This window comes from Sceloporus occidentalis, unplaced genomic scaffold (assembly GCF_023333645.1).
Source record: "Sceloporus occidentalis isolate IW3139 unplaced genomic scaffold, rSceOcc1.0.p SCAF_7, whole genome shotgun sequence".
NCBI classification, from domain to species: Eukaryota; Metazoa; Chordata; class Lepidosauria; order Squamata; family Phrynosomatidae; genus Sceloporus; species Sceloporus occidentalis.
The window spans coordinates 41,575,163-41,590,818 of record NW_028316987.1 but is presented as its reverse complement, the minus strand read 5'-3'; the positions used below and the strand labels follow the sequence as shown (position 1 = coordinate 41,590,818).

The following is a 15,656-nucleotide window of genomic DNA, read 5'->3' as shown; positions in this document are numbered from 1 at the left end:
AAGGCTATAGGTGAGGGTGAGCATATGTCTTTCATACAGAAATTCTTGACAGCTATAATTCAAAACATCACAGATAACAAAGCTGAAATCTACCTCTTGAACTGACTAGCTCCCTATCCCCCATGGCTAGAATGAGGAGAACAACACACAGCATCTTCTTGCATGTAGTTCACCCATCCACCGACAGATGCACACAGGGATGTCCCTTGTTCGAAGTGAATGGCTTCAAATAGTGGTAGAATTAAAAGATATAGCCATGTTAGTGTGTAGAATCTGTACATAAAGAGATCTTGTAGCACCTTTGAGAGGTGCTACAAGATCTCTCTATGTACTGACTTCAAATAGATTAGCCTTTGAATTAGACCTAATGAGAAGACTACATACTTAAAGCAACTAGAGATGTCCCTGTGGTATTCTCAATGCCCTGGTACAAACTAGGTTAAAAACAAACAAACAAACTTTTAAAACATATAATGCTGTCTCACAAGACTTTTGAGAACTTAAAACTCAGTGTCACCCTATTGCATGTTTAGTTAGTGTTAGTTTAAGGATTCAGAGTGTCCAACTACTCCATCAGAGATTGGAGGTTTATGGACTCTAACCTGGATAAAGGGCTATTCAATGAAGCAACCATCCCACAATTTTGTGTATGTTGTAGTAAAGAAGAATGAAAACGCAGGAGTGATTTCATACCTTTAGTTGTGGCTGCAAACGAGTTGAACAGTAGACATTCAATTATTATGGAAACATATTTTTAAGTTCTACTGTATGCTGAAAAGAGAAAATGCTTCATGTACTTTCTTTCTTTCTTTCTTTCTTTCTTTCTTTCTTTCTTTCATTACTCGGTACATATAAGCTGTAGGGAGAGGTAGCTGGTGCCAGAGAAAACATTCTCTTTTAATAATGTTTTAACATAGAGCTGTGATGCAGTTTGTAGCAGGGCAGTGAGAAAACCCCACAACTAATCCTTCATAGCAACTGTCTGAACTCTTGGTTGTCTGCCATCCTTTAAACAGCAACCTCATTTTTCTGGTTCCTTCTGGGCTGAATGACCCAGTGTGGGGAATTTATGCTACATTTTTAAAAAGGCTAAATGAAGAAATTGCCTAAAGGGTTTGGTAAATCACAGCTCACATTCCAGCAAATTGACATTCTGTATCTCGTCTGTCTTCAATGCCTAACGCTAAAATATTAAAGTAAGCAAATAGTTATTTATTCCCTTCCCCTACATTTTATATCCCCTTTACAGCCTCTTCTCTATTTGGAATCAGTTTACAGAAACCAAATGTATACTTTCTGAGGTTTAAATATAAATCCATTTGTTAGGGTATATTTGTTTAGCTTTAAATATTAATTTGCTCACTTTCTTCCTCAACTGGATTCTGCTGTTCACTTTCCTGTAGCTTTTGAGTAAGCAAAACAGTTAATTTTGCATATGTTCCAGTTGAGTTTCTTTTACGGAACAATGAAATTATGTATTTTTCAAATGTTTGAACACAATGTTTGAACACAGTATTTAACATACCTTTAATCATAGACAACCTTTCTGGATTCCTATGGGATACATATACATACTGATTATGACATTCGGCAGTGCAGTAAATATCACGATATACATAGAATTATTAATAAGTGGTCAAGACAATAACAAATGGTGAGAGGTTTGCTGCTAGAAAGATTGGAGCAATGGACAACTGAAAGCTGGAATACAGATATATCATTGCATTTGCAACAAGATTTATAAAGTGAGACTAGATATACAGTATTATGAAGCATGTAATGACCAAGAACAGCCCAAGATATTTAACATCCTGAGACACAGCAGCAAAATGACCCCATTCTACAGCAACATTCATTAAATCCAGCCAAGTTATTCTGGCACATGAGACAGAAACCCCCTTTTTTCTTTTTCTCCCCCTCCCTCCATTCTTGGGAGTAAAAATATAATAACATATCAAACAACTAGGAATTTGTTGCTCTTTCATTACTCCCCCCCAATCTAAAAAAAGTCCAGAAATAGTACAAGAGTTCTTAGTTGAGAAATTTCTGAAGTTTGATTCTAAATAGATTCATGAAGGAGGCTTTAAGAGAACACAGGACAAAAAGTACCAGGCTTTTTTTAAATCACTAACTGTATTATCAGCATCTTGAGACATGTCTCTTGTTTTGTGAATTTGAATGGATATTCCTATGTTTTTGTTTCTTTTTCATTCAGACTATGGCCAAAGTCCTGCTGGAAACTTCTGCCAGCATAATTGTTATACAATGGACCCTTCATATTTGCTGGGGTTAGGGGCCCAAGACTCCAATGAAAGTGAAAAACCTCAAATAAAAAACCCCACTATTTTTTTCAACCTGAGAGAACATCTTTCTAGGAATCCCTAGTTCTCCGGTACAACTCTATGGTAAACATCTGCCAGAAGCTGACCAGAGAATTGCACTGGAGGAGCTACAAATGCCGAGAGAAGTCTTCTCTCTTCCAATCTCTAGGTCCTCCAGTGCGACTTCTAGCAAAAGTTGACCATGGAGTCATGCTGAAGGACCCAAATTACAGATTCCTAGAGAGAACATATTAAAACCATGAATAATCAAATCTGCAAAAGTGAAAGCCACAAAGGTGGAGAGCCAATTGTATAGCAGTGGAGTGGTTCAAGCAGTGGCAAGGAGAAGGCAGAGAAATCTGCCCTCTGACCAGTGAAGGAGCTGGGAAGGCAGGTCTTTCTCCCAACAGAGATGAGTTTTGCTACTGTCCCTCTCTATCACAGCATGCACCGCAGCCGTTCTACAAAGGACTAAAGACTGCAGTGCCATACCACTTAGCCACTGAACATAGTCTGACGCTACTGACAAGATCCAGGTTTGCATTGTAAATCATGACTAACGTTTCACATTGATTTCAGCAGGACTCAGCTGTAACCCACTTAAGGTCTGTCAGCCTTCTGAACATAATCAAACTGGACACACTCCTTGCAGATTTACTGAATAGCTGCAAATATACTCCTCTATGTATAGCCAAGACAATATTCTGGCTGCTGCTTAGTTTTAATCCTCTGGATCCCGTGTTGACACTGGTATGTTATTTGATGAATCTACATTTTCATTGCTTTTTTGTATAGTCATCTGTAATTTTTGCTTTTTAAAAAATTTCAAAATCAATTCATATGCAGAATTAGAATTTTTGTACCTTTTTAAATTCCATTTTACGACACACACCCACACCCACATGCTTTTACACACCCACTGTTAAGTTAGATAAAAGTAACTGTTTGTGCCTTGAAATGCTGGCGGTACTATGAGAATGTCTTAAATCAGGGCTGGGCAAAGTGGGGCTGTCTAGACATCAATAGACTATGAGTCCCAGCAACCCCACCCAGCACAGCTGATGCTGAGTTGTTCTATGAGATGTAGCACAACAATATCTGGAAGGCTGCATTTCACCCATCACTGTTTTATATGGTCATTTACATATAGATTTAATAAGAAGTGCAAAGTCCCTGCTGAGATGGCCTTTTCCCATCTGGTAGGATATGACTAGCAAGCCTAGTTGGGGGATCATGTGGCCCTCTGGAACTATCATTCAACATGAGTAGGAGCTGATGGGAATTGTGATCAAAGATACTGAGGCCTATTGGCTTAAGCGCACCCAATATTTAGCAACCCCACTGTTGTGCTGTGTCCCTCTTGCACTGTCACACATTCCCAGCAGCTAGCTAGGAGAAGACAAAAACACAGAGACCACATTTTTATTGCACTCTGAGAACATATAAATAAATAATAAAACTTTTATTTATATCCTGCTTTTCTGTTACAAGACAATCAAAGCGGCTGACAACACATTAAAATCCACATTTACAAAATTATGTCCCAAATTCCCCCCCTTAAAACAGGATTAAACATGTACAATTAAAAAATCTATTAAAAACACAATTAAAAAACACAATAAAAATATAACAAGAACAGAGCAGTGGTCTGATACATGATGTGGGGGGGGGGGGGCAGTCATTCTGTGGCCGGGCACTTTATTCAGGAAAGGCCTGCTGGAAGAGATCTGTCTTGACAGCTTTCTTAAAGCTAAGCTGGCAATTTGACGGATCTCGTCTGACAGACTGTTCCATAGCTTAGGAGCAATTGCAGAGAAGGCCCTCTGGGAGGTAGCAGTTACTCTGGTTTTTAAAGGCTGCAAAAGATTCCTCCCAGAGGACCTGAAGGTGTGGGGCAGATTATATGGAAGCAGGCGATCCCTCAAATAGGTTGGACACAAGCCATGTAGGGCTTTAAAGGTTATAACCAACACCTTGTATTGTGCCCGGAAACTAATAGGCAGCCAATGAAGAGATTTTAAGATGGGTGTAATTCAGTCACTCCTAGTTTTTCCGGTGACCAGCCTGGCTGCCATATTTTGCTAGTTGAAGTTTGGAATCTGGATTTTTTTCCTATTATTTTCTTGAATCATCAGGGAGCTGGATTTCCCCCCAAGACTAATGGTTGGAATCCTGTTGGTTAATCCCAACTAGAGTACATCTGTTGAATCAATTGCAAATTGGATGATGAGTCAACATATAGGTAGAACCAGCTGGCTTTCCTTTAGTATTGAGTAACAATGAGATTTAGGCCCATATGTACACCATGCTCATGTCCTTAACCATTACACCACAGGAAAGGATGCAGTAATAATTATTCCATACATAATTGGCCCTCTGTATCCACGGATTCTTTATTGATGGATTCAAGCATCCATGGCTTGAAAATATTTTTTAAAATATATAAATTCCAAAAAGCAAAACTCAATTTTGCCATTTTATATAAAGGTCACCATTTTACTATCCATGGTATCTAATAGGACTTGAAAATCCACAGATTTTGGTACTCATGGGGGGTCCTGGAACAAAATGCCAGCGGATACTAAGGGTCCACTGTATAATACCACCTAAATGTCCTTAAATAATGAGCGTGTCACACTAAGCCATATCTTGTTTGTTCTTCAGTACAGTCCTGTGCGTTCCTGTGAACTGAAAAACTCAAATGCTCACATTAAATTATTTCCCTGCAAAAATGGTTCCTATCTGGAATAGGGGGAGAAGAGAGCTGAGTCCAGGTATAATAATAGTACAATTGTACCAATGTCTATTTAAAAGTAAATACCATTGAGGTTTACAAGGTCTTCTAGGAAATAGGGGGCTGAAACCAGACTGAAGCTCAGGCAACTGGGGTTGGTCCAAAAGGCCAGTTTCCTCCCTGTTCTGGCATCATCCTGTTCGAATGACACATGGGCCACACCCTATGTCTGGTATGGGCAGTTAGCATAACATCCGGCATGTTCACACCAGAACTGGGGCATAACAAGGTTAATAGGAACTAAAACAAACTTACCTGTTGCTTCATATCTACACTGTGGGCATCCTGCTGAGCCACCCAGCTCTTCTGTTGCCACAGGTCGCTTATTCTGAGATCAGAACGAGGCGCATAGTATATGACTGTCACTGGGTGCATCATTCTGACTACAGATATGAGTGATCTATAGCAGTGGCTGCTGTGTCTGACAGCCCAGCAGGATATCCATGCAAACAGCCATGGTGGCACAGAAACAGAAACCCTGGCCAGTGCAGGCAAGGCCTGGAGAGGCAAAAGCTGGTGTCTTTTTCTGTCCTTACAAACCCCTGAACTTGGCACACGGAAAGTCAAGGGATTCTATGCAATGAGGTGAACTGAGGTATGGGAAGGTGGAAGGAAAATGTCTCCAAAATTGGGTGGAGTCCTTGCACTAATGGAAGGCAAATAAGATCCAACTTGTAGCATAAGGCCTCAACCTATATAAAAATATAACTTTTTTTTTGCAAAGCCAATGCAAGATAGCAGAATGATTTATTATGGCAACTGTTTAAGAAACATTTCCTTTAGATTGCATTCTTTATTTTATTTGAATATTATATTTCAAAAGCTCCCATTCTACTAGGAAAAATGCATCTACAAAGATGAGTCATCTATATAGGCTTTCTATATAGGCTTTCAGGATCTGGTGGGGTGGGACCCAGAGCCATATGCAGCCTGTAGGCCATACTATGCCTACCCCTGGTATAATGACTGAATGGTGGATGTAGCTATGATTTACTATACTTAACGTGTATTTATTACTGTATTTATGTGCATTCACAGATAAACATGCATGATATCACATATGCACTGATGCAGCTGCAGCTGCATGTATCAATATGTATTGGTAAGCTCATGTGTCCTTCTGGAAGACGGTCTCATCTGTTCTCTGCAATGTGTTTTATCAGTGACTTCAATGCATAAGGACATAAATTTGACACTCTAATATGAGCCAACCAACCTGGAGAAAAATAGTGCTTTAGGCAAGGTAAATAAGTTTGAAATCCATCAACATTTTTCATCAGTTTTTTCCACTTAGCAGTATATATTTCCTACATCAGGATTCTGTCAGATCTAAATAACCCTGAGTTAACCTAAAATTAAAAGGAGTCACTTCAACTAATCTTTTAAAGTAAATTGGTAGATATACTACTGTGTTATCATTGTACAATTAATCAGATTATATACAGAGCTCAGTAAAGTTGTTTTTTGAACTAAGACTCCCAGAATCCCCTGGCCAGCATAGACATTTGATTTATAGAACTGTAGTTCAAAAAAGCAACTTTTCTAAGCTCTGATTAGATTAAATTCCATTACAAAGTTTGGATTCAGAGATAGTTATACCTAAAGTAGACCCATTGAACACAACAAAACTTATGAGTTATTGATTAATACCCTAGATTTCATTTCCGACTATAACCGTATCATTCCAACCCAATTAGAGCATTGCACTAGAAAAGAAAAGACTTGAAATATAACTATCAGTAGAATATTCTATATAGTTTCAAAGACTGAGAGGAATATTGGGAATGTTTGTTTATTTTAAAAAATTAATTAACCTTAGTAGTAGATCATTACTTCAAGTCCATGCATAGAAGATCCTCTCTGTGTACATGCTCTGACACAAATATAAAGAGTTACTTCATATTATACAGAAAAATTACTTTTTTATTGCCAAATTTCTGGTAAAGAGATGGTGATGAGTTCATGGTGATCATCTCCTTACCCATAATGGTATCCATTAAAGGGTGGAGCTGCTCCAGGACTTTGAATGTCTATGCAACTCTATTCTTGTTCAAAAACAATAAAGCAAATTATCCAAAGACATTCTTTCCATCTTGCACCAATATTGTTCCCCATGCTTTACAATTTGCAGGATACCCACTCTGCACCCAGAATTCTCCAGCCATGTTTGCTATTATTGATCACTTGTTTCAGAAAGCTAGACCATCTTGATACCTTCAAGAATATGGATGGTTAAAAACATAGCTAGCTAGAAAAATGAATGCTGATATCCATTCTTTGTGATTTCAGATAGCTATAAGTCCTGCTTATTTGTGCACAGGTTTTCTGTTTTTGCTTTCTGAAAAGTGGATCATTGTATCCATTGGCATTCAGTTTATCTCACTCCTCCTCTTTCTTTTACATGTCTTTTACATGTCTGCTAGGTTAGACTTTCTGCATTTCAATCTGTTGCAGCTGGTGCCTAGCATGTTCTTTCCCATTCAGTTTATAAACAGAGGTCTTCTGTTGCCGTTTCTTGAAGCACCACACGGCCAAGACTGTGGCAAGTAAAAGCAAGCACACAACAGTCACAGTAATGGCTACTATGGGACCTTTCTCTGGGCTGGAACAATCACCTCTCACACATGGTTCAAAAGTGGTCAAGAGCTTTCCATCTCGCCCATAGGTAAGAGCTTCTCTTGCAATAGTGGTAAGCACATTTGGAGAAGACACAGTAGCAACTGCTTGTATTGGGAAAGTCATAATTTCTTCTTCCTCTGGCAATGGTATGTGGTCAGTGGCATGGAGCACTGCTGAACTGTCCACCACATCCTGGTTCAAGGTAGTAACTGTACTTATGGATGCTAGCTCCTGAGTGACTAATCCAATGGGTGTCGTTGTGGCATAACGTATGACATCCTCAGGGCCTTTATTTATACTTTCATTCCCTAGACCACTTGTTGGCAGTAGTGTTACTAATATTGTTTCAATCCTACCATCATAAATCAATGGTGAGTCTGCTCCAGGCTGTATTAAATCCTTTTCTAGGTTGCTGCCCCCTGTTTTTATAATTCCATCATAATCCCGTTGGTCAGTGACAATGTCATCTTCTCTCCCCATCGACCCATCCATTTTATCCCCTTCGTCATCATCATCTTCTTCTTCCATTGCTTCTTGAGTAACAGGGTAACCATCTAGCCAGGACTCATCTGCATTGGACTCTGTACGTTTTGCTGCTTTTGTATCATTATTCACAATAATAGGTCCAATAGGGAAGTTTTCACCTTCATAAATAATCTTGGTGTCCTGTTCGTTCAGCATAATTTTGATGCCAATGTGATTATCACCATCAGCAAAATGAGTCCTGGTACCACTCTCTGTGGCTTTTTCTGGCTCACGTCCTTTTTCTTCTGTCTCTTTGATATTGTGTTCTTGATCTTCTGTAGGCATAGATCGGTCGTCAGGAAAATTATCTTCATAGTCAATATGTCCTTCAGTTTCATCTGAAAAGGAGAAATATAATAATTTGATGAAAAATATTTTCTGGAACTAAACCATCTCAAAAGTCTCTGTGGCTGTGACATTCTTTTTTGACACTCAAGCATCTTTTTCTGGGTCTACCAGCTTGCTGCCAGTACCTGAAGTATTTTTCTCCCCTGCCATAAGGGACAGACATTTAATTAGGTAGCATCTTTCAAATGATCTTTTAATTAGTTTTTTGTGGGTTTTTCGGGCTATGTGTCCATGTTCTAGAAGAGTTTATTCCTGACATTTTGCCAGCATCTGTGGCTGGCATCTTCAGAGATCTTCTAATTGCCAAATTAGTCTCAGTACCCATTGTCCAGTCTGCCCCTTTCACACTACCATAAACACTAGCATTCTACTTTAATTGCTATCATTCCATCCTATGGAATTCTGGGATTTGAAGTTTGGGGAGTAACATTTAGAATTCTCAGACAGAGAGATCTTAGTGTCAAACCAAACTACAAATCCCAGGATGCCATAAGATCATACTGGCATCATAGTGTGAAAGCTCCCCCAGTCTTTTAACTGGAAAATAAATGAATCCTATAAACAAACACACCAGTCCCATAGGAGTTCTATATCATATTTAACCAACAGGAATATTATGTTTTGAATTATTTCTTTCCCCACAAATGTTGCTGTTGTCATTGTCGTCAATTATTTATACAACACCATCTGTGTACATAGCGTGCGTAACTGTTCCGTGTCACATTTTCCATCTGTTTATTCATTCTACACAATAATCAATATTTAACTTTTAAAGCATTCTCTGATGCTCCCCATATCTGTATCAAGAAAGGTCTAATAGAAAACACACCAAGTGTATTAAAGAGCTCTCTTGTGACTTTTCCTTATATTAATATTGTTTTGTAATCTTGTGTATTTTGGTTATATGTATTCTCACTTATTCTATCCTAGGACTCTATGTAGAAGACTCAGCTTCAAGATTTTGTAAAGGTCCATGTACTACTTCTTTCCCTAACTTGCTTTTTGCAAATCTTCCCTGTTGAAGAGATCTGGAAGCCTCCCAAGCTTACATGCATACTTCTTTTCATTAGTCAAATAAAGGTAATACCTTAAAGAGATTTCGACTCTCTTCTTATGGCAAACATGACTGTTTCTATTTTTTCAGATGTTTACGTGCTCTTACCCATGACTGAAGTGATAAACAAAAACCAGAATGCAAGACTCGGTTGGACTTTGACGCCATCCTGCCTCTCTCCTTTTCAGATCTGTTGTCTCTCAGAGAATAGGGATGGCGTAGCTAATGTTTTCCTCTATTCACTGAAGGAACCTAGCAGCACAGGGCTCTTCCTTAATCAGCTCCTGCATTCTTCTTGTTGTTGGGTGCCTTCATGTCATTTCGACTTGAGGTTTTCTTTGCAGGATTTGTTCAGAGATTTGCCACTGCTTTTCCCTGAGGCTGACAGCATGTGATTTTCCCAAGATCTCCCAATGGGTTTATGGCGGAGCTGCGAACCGAACTGCGGTTGTCAGAGTCAGGTCACCATAAGTCGGAAATGACTTGAAGGCACACAACAACAACAACAACAACAAATCAAATTGGTTTTGGTCCACAGTTGCCCTCCCATTTATAAGTTGGCAGAGAAATACACTACCTATTTTTAAAACACACACACAATACAGAATTGCAGATTCTATGGCACAACCCTTCCTGCTCTAAACTGTAATTAATACACTGGATAACAGATACAAGGTAGTCTGGTGAACACGATCCCTGCGTTTTTGAAACAAGAAGTATCTGGCTCAGATTGCACCTCTGCAATTTACAAGAGGTTAAAGGCTCTAAGTCCTGATAGCATTTGACCATTTTAGGAAAAAGAACCAGCTTCTGAAAAAGGAGCCTAGCATGGACACTTGAGCCTGCATCCACAGATTCAACCATCCATAGCTTCATTTTTTTAAAAATTCCAAAACCTTAGTTTTGCCATTTTATATAAGGGACAGAATTTTACTATCCCATTGTATATAATGGGACTAGAGCATCGATGGACTTTGGTATCCATGGTGGGTCCTGGAATCAAACCCCAGCGGGATTCTAAGGGCCCCCTGTATATCCCATCCTAGATCTGATTACCTGAGGCTGCAGTACAATAAAATTAATTTAATATAATTAAAATCAATAACAATAATGTTAAAGGACTAAACAGCCCCTATAACATTTTACCTAAACAGCACCTAAAACATTTTCCAAATGCAACAGTAGAAAGGCTTTGTGATAAATTCAATATTCTCTGCCAAAGAATTAGCAGTTTCCTTCACACAGGACAGGGACATTAAGAGAAGTTACTTTTCAATTGCTAATGGAATTTAAATTTCCCTAGTCCTTACATGGCCAAGAGGGGGAAGCTCCATTGCCTGCATCGAAATCCCACAATACTATCTTAACTGACAACAGAGTAACATCTGAGACAGAATGTAGGGTTGTGGCTCTAACATCATCATCTTTTTTCTCTTGTATGATTTTCAGTCTCTTTGATGAAGAATCCAGTGAAGCTTCAAAAGTTTGCAGAATGTATTTTATGCTTTGGGGTTGGCCTAATAAATGTATTTTGCTCCTTGTGGATTTTGTTATATTCAAATACGTTATTGTCCAAGCTTCTGTGTTCTCACAGAAAGCTTGTCATTCTACAAATGAGAGATGAGGACTTACAGAAGGTCCTGAGGTTGGTCCTATTCTATTATTTTGGTCCCACAGGCCATATCATATCATCCTTGCCTGGCTGAAAGTGATGTTTCAGTTATGGCTGCTTTCTCAATAAAATTATTTGGGGCTTTTAAAAGGTGGGGAATGGAGGAAATGGGATTCCATTAAAAACTGTACTTCCTGAAGGTGTCTGGACATGCCATTCTGGTTCTAACAAGAACAGTAGTACAAATCTACATTTTGGGGCCACCAGGGGTGGGAGGCCTGGATGGATAAATAGCTGAATGATATCCACAGGCCACATGATTCCTACCCTTACTACATACCCTTCAACATTTCACATATGAAAATTGGGGCATGTGTGGCCAAGGAACATCAGCATGGTCAAGATGACAACAATTATTAATGAGGAAGAACAGATGAACTAGGAGAGGCAGCATCAGATTGCTTTTGCCAGAGCCTATTGGGAATGGCAAGAATTTACTCGGTGCAAACTATTTTTGCACTTTGAACACAGTTTGCAGCAATTGGAATAAGCTGCGGACAAAGTGGGAGGAGGAGAATAAAACTGGAAAACATTAACAGCAGCTGAAAATAAGGGATGAAGAGGATTATTTGGGACTGTCCCTGACAAATCAACACAGTTGGAGGATATGATATTATAGATACCAACGGGAGTAAGGCTCATTGAATTCAGTGGGATACATTTCTGAGAAAACAAGCAGAATTGCAAGGAATGTAGGATTGCCCAGTCTGTAGCATCACACTCTCATATTTCAGGGTCAAAAGTTGGGAGTGATGTCACAAAGGTCGGTCCTTATGATGCCACGAGAGGCAAAGTAGGCAAGACAGAACTGTTTTCGATGAGATGTTTGTGGAAATGCACATGAGGATGTTTTGGATAAATAAGCCCCAAATTTTGTAAATTCCATCTAAAAAAGAACTCAGAATCTGGGATGGTGGTGGAGGTTGGCATTTGGGAAAGTGCATAAAAATATACCAGCAGCTGCAATGGTTAGTGATATTCCTGCTAGGTCTTGCATGCCATGTGGCTTTATCTATATAGCACACATGACACATGGGGAGTTTTCCTGGGCCCTACTGTATGTACAGGGTTTGTACAACAAAGTGACTCACAAGTCATGAAGCTGGCACTCCACTTGCTCCACACAGAACAAAGGGTCCAAGCACCATCTCCATCCCAGCTTCCCTCCCTTTGCTTCTCGCTTTTTGATTCACTGAACCAAGAGTCCTGACACCAGCTGGGAATGGGTGGAGATGGATAGCCAGGCTTCAAAGTCCTTCCACATTAAAAATAAAAATCCCTCAAACTTCCTGCTTCTCCTGAGATTTGTCTCCCTACCTGGAGAAGCAACAGCAATTCCCTGAGACTGCAGCCAGCAGCCCTGAGACCTGGCAACTATAAATGAAAGACAACAATTTCAGCTTGGGCACATTTTTATTCCTTTCCAAACATTGCAAGACTTGTTCTGTTTTACATGTCTTGCTCATGTCATGGCTACCCTAATTTTTTCCCCATCTGAAGAAGACAGAAAGTTCTGCCAGAAATAACTTTTTAGATGTCTGATACTTTTAGAAAAAACACTTGAGATGTTGACAAGGAAATTCTAAAATAGTCTCTCAATCCTGGACTTTCGTTATTGAACAGCATTGTGAACAGTTAATAAAAGGGAGTGAAAAGCAAAGATACTCTTACAAAAACATTATTATTATGTCTGAAAGTCTAATTACTGTGCCAATTCAGTAAAGTTATTTTTACTTTTCTTAGAAATAAATGTTGGTATCAGGATGTGGCTTTATAAGGTCAGTTCTTAGCTAGCATGTGTTCTACTGAGACCAAAAACTACACTGATTTAAGAATCCAGACTACTATTTTCGAAGCCACAAACTTCCAGAGCACATGACAGGACACTGGACTAAAAAGGCTTTCATTTGTACATAAATCTAATTGAAAGGACAATTAGGCCACCTTCTAAATCAAGAGGAGTGATTAACTCAGACCTTCTTAGAAAATAGTCCTTGCTTCAGAGGGCTCAGGTGGATGTAATAGTCTGGAAACAACTCTAAGTAACCACACATGCCTTTTCTCCTCTCATAATCCCTGGAATGTAGGTGCTTTACAATCAATCAATCAATCAATCAATCAAGAAAGAAAGAAAGAAAGAAAGAAAGTCACATATGAAACACTATTGTGAAACTGCACAATGGACTTCTAAGCACACTGTTCTATTGAAAACCTGCTGATCGCTACACATACTTACATGCCTCCAGTTCCCTCCCAGAACATACTGCAACATCTATTGATTACAGCCAAGTCCTCTGATAGAGCCACGTCTGCTCAGACCCACAAGACAGAGACTCAAAACTCTTCTATTTAAAACCAGCATTTCTCAAACTACAATACCGACCTAAGAAGGTGAAGAAACAAATTGATAAGGCAAGAACCATTTACTCTCTCACTACAAGACAGACCAAACATACAAAATAGCATGCCCCTAGTGGTCCCCAGCTGAGACCACTCAAACACTTCCTCAACTAGCTACAATCAGGGCTGGCGAATATCACAAGTCCTGGGAAGCAAGCCTTTCTTGGCCTACAGACAGCCTCCAAATCTTAAACAACTTCTCACTTACACCAGGATATATAACACGAATAGTGCTACAGGAACAAAACCCTGCTACCAACTCTGTCCCCACATCTACTCTGGGAACAATATTACAGGGGCCAATAACATTACCCACAACATCACAGATCAGGTAAATGCGACAGCCAAGAGTGCTTGTTATCAGCTACAGCTGATACGCCAGCTGCGACCCTTCCTGGAGTTAGAGGACTTGAAAACAGTGGTGCATGCTTTGGTAACCTCACGTCTTGACTTCTGCAATACACTTTACATGGGGCTACCCTTGAGCTTGGTTTGGAAACTTCAACTAATTCAAAATATGGCAGCCAGATTGACCAAGAGGTGACCACATAACTCCAATCTTAAAATCTCTCCACTGGCTGTCTATTATTTTCTGGGCTCAGTACAAAGTGTTGGTTATTATCTTTAAAGCTCTACATGGCTTCAGTCCAGCCTATCTAAGGGAATGCCTTCCTCCTTATAATCCACCCCACACGCTCAGGTCCTCTGAGAAGAATCTACTAAAGCCTACAAAAACAAGGTTGGCTACAGTTTCCCAGAGGACCTTCTCATTGGCCACTCCTGAGCTATGGAATGGCCTGTCAGAGGATATCTATCAAATTACGAACCTTAATAGTTCCAAAACAGCCATCAAGATGGATCTCTTCTGGCAGGCCTTCCCTGACTGACTGTTGCACCTATGTTTTTAGAATCCCAATATGTGGGTTGCCCTTATCATACCCCATAAAGCCCTGTCATGAATGTCCCACTAGTTTTAATAGATTTTAAAGTTCTTATTCCATTAAATCTGTGGAATTTACGTTATGGATTGTTTGGATATGGAGACAAACAAATGGGTCTAGAAAAGATCAAGTCCAAACTCCCCCTGGAAGCCAGGATGATTAAACTAAAGACTATCCTACTTGGGCCACATCACGAGAAGACATGAATAATTACAAAGGGCAATAATGCTAGGAAAGGTAGAGGGCAATAGAAAGAGAGGGAGCCCACATGACAGCTGGATGGTCTTAATCAAAGAGGCCACATGCCTCAGCCTGCAGGACCTGGGCAGAGCAGTGGAGTGTTGTTAACTGCCCTTGAGTCAACTTCAACTCATGGAGACCCTGTGGATGAGATGTCTCCAAGAGCCCTGCAGCTGCCCAACCCTTAAGGAGGCCAGAGGTCCTGACTATACATGTACCTCTCTTTTTCTTCTGACCATTTTTTCAATGAGCTGAAGATTTCTGCTTATGGGCCAGTGAGCATAGAGGCCATAACTGATTGGCACATACTCCATGTGCAAGAAGCTCAAGTTTGGTCCCTCGGTGTTAGGCAGTTGATGTGAAACAAAACCCCTATGAGACCGCAGGAGAAGGTGGGGAGAACAAACATAGCCCTCCAGAAATGTTTGAATTCTTATCAGCTCCAGCCTATGTCACTTAACAGTCAAGGATGAATCCACAAATCTTCCAGTGTCCTAATCCAACAGTAACAGGAGGACGCCACGTTCTTCACTGCTCTGCCCTAGACAACTGCTGCCAAATCAGACCAGACAGAACTGGTCAAGATGGACAAATGTTTTGACTCTGTATAAGTACGGTAAGTTTAATTATGTATCGATATATTGGTTATTGGCTACTGGCTAATTCAAATCTTGGGCAACAGAGAGAATATGTTTTTCCTAATTCTTTTCAAGATACTTCTGTCATACTTTGTGTCCTTGTG

The 15,656-nt window shown here is 39.8% G+C and overlaps 1 protein-coding gene and 1 long non-coding RNA gene across 2 annotated transcripts in view; one reads left to right on the top strand and one right to left on the bottom strand.

The window, feature by feature from the left end:
• Positions 1 to 2,981: 2,981 nt before the first annotated feature.
• LOC149309553 (uncharacterized) lies at positions 2,982 to 9,605 on the top strand. The gene is made up of 3 exons (XR_016281842.1): positions 2,982 to 3,071; positions 6,154 to 6,358; positions 9,538 to 9,605. It is a non-coding gene; the product is annotated as an uncharacterized LOC149309553 (long non-coding RNA).
• SUSD5 (sushi domain containing 5) overlaps positions 7,511 to 15,656 on the bottom strand; it is a 23,944-nt gene continuing 15,798 nt past the window's right edge. Inside the window, exon 5 of the mRNA XM_089531283.1 lies at positions 7,511 to 8,597. Within this exon, the coding sequence (XP_089387409.1) occupies positions 7,540 to 8,597 (1,058 nt within the window). The 3' untranslated portion in view covers positions 7,511 to 7,539. The remainder of the gene's footprint in view (positions 8,598 to 15,656) is intronic.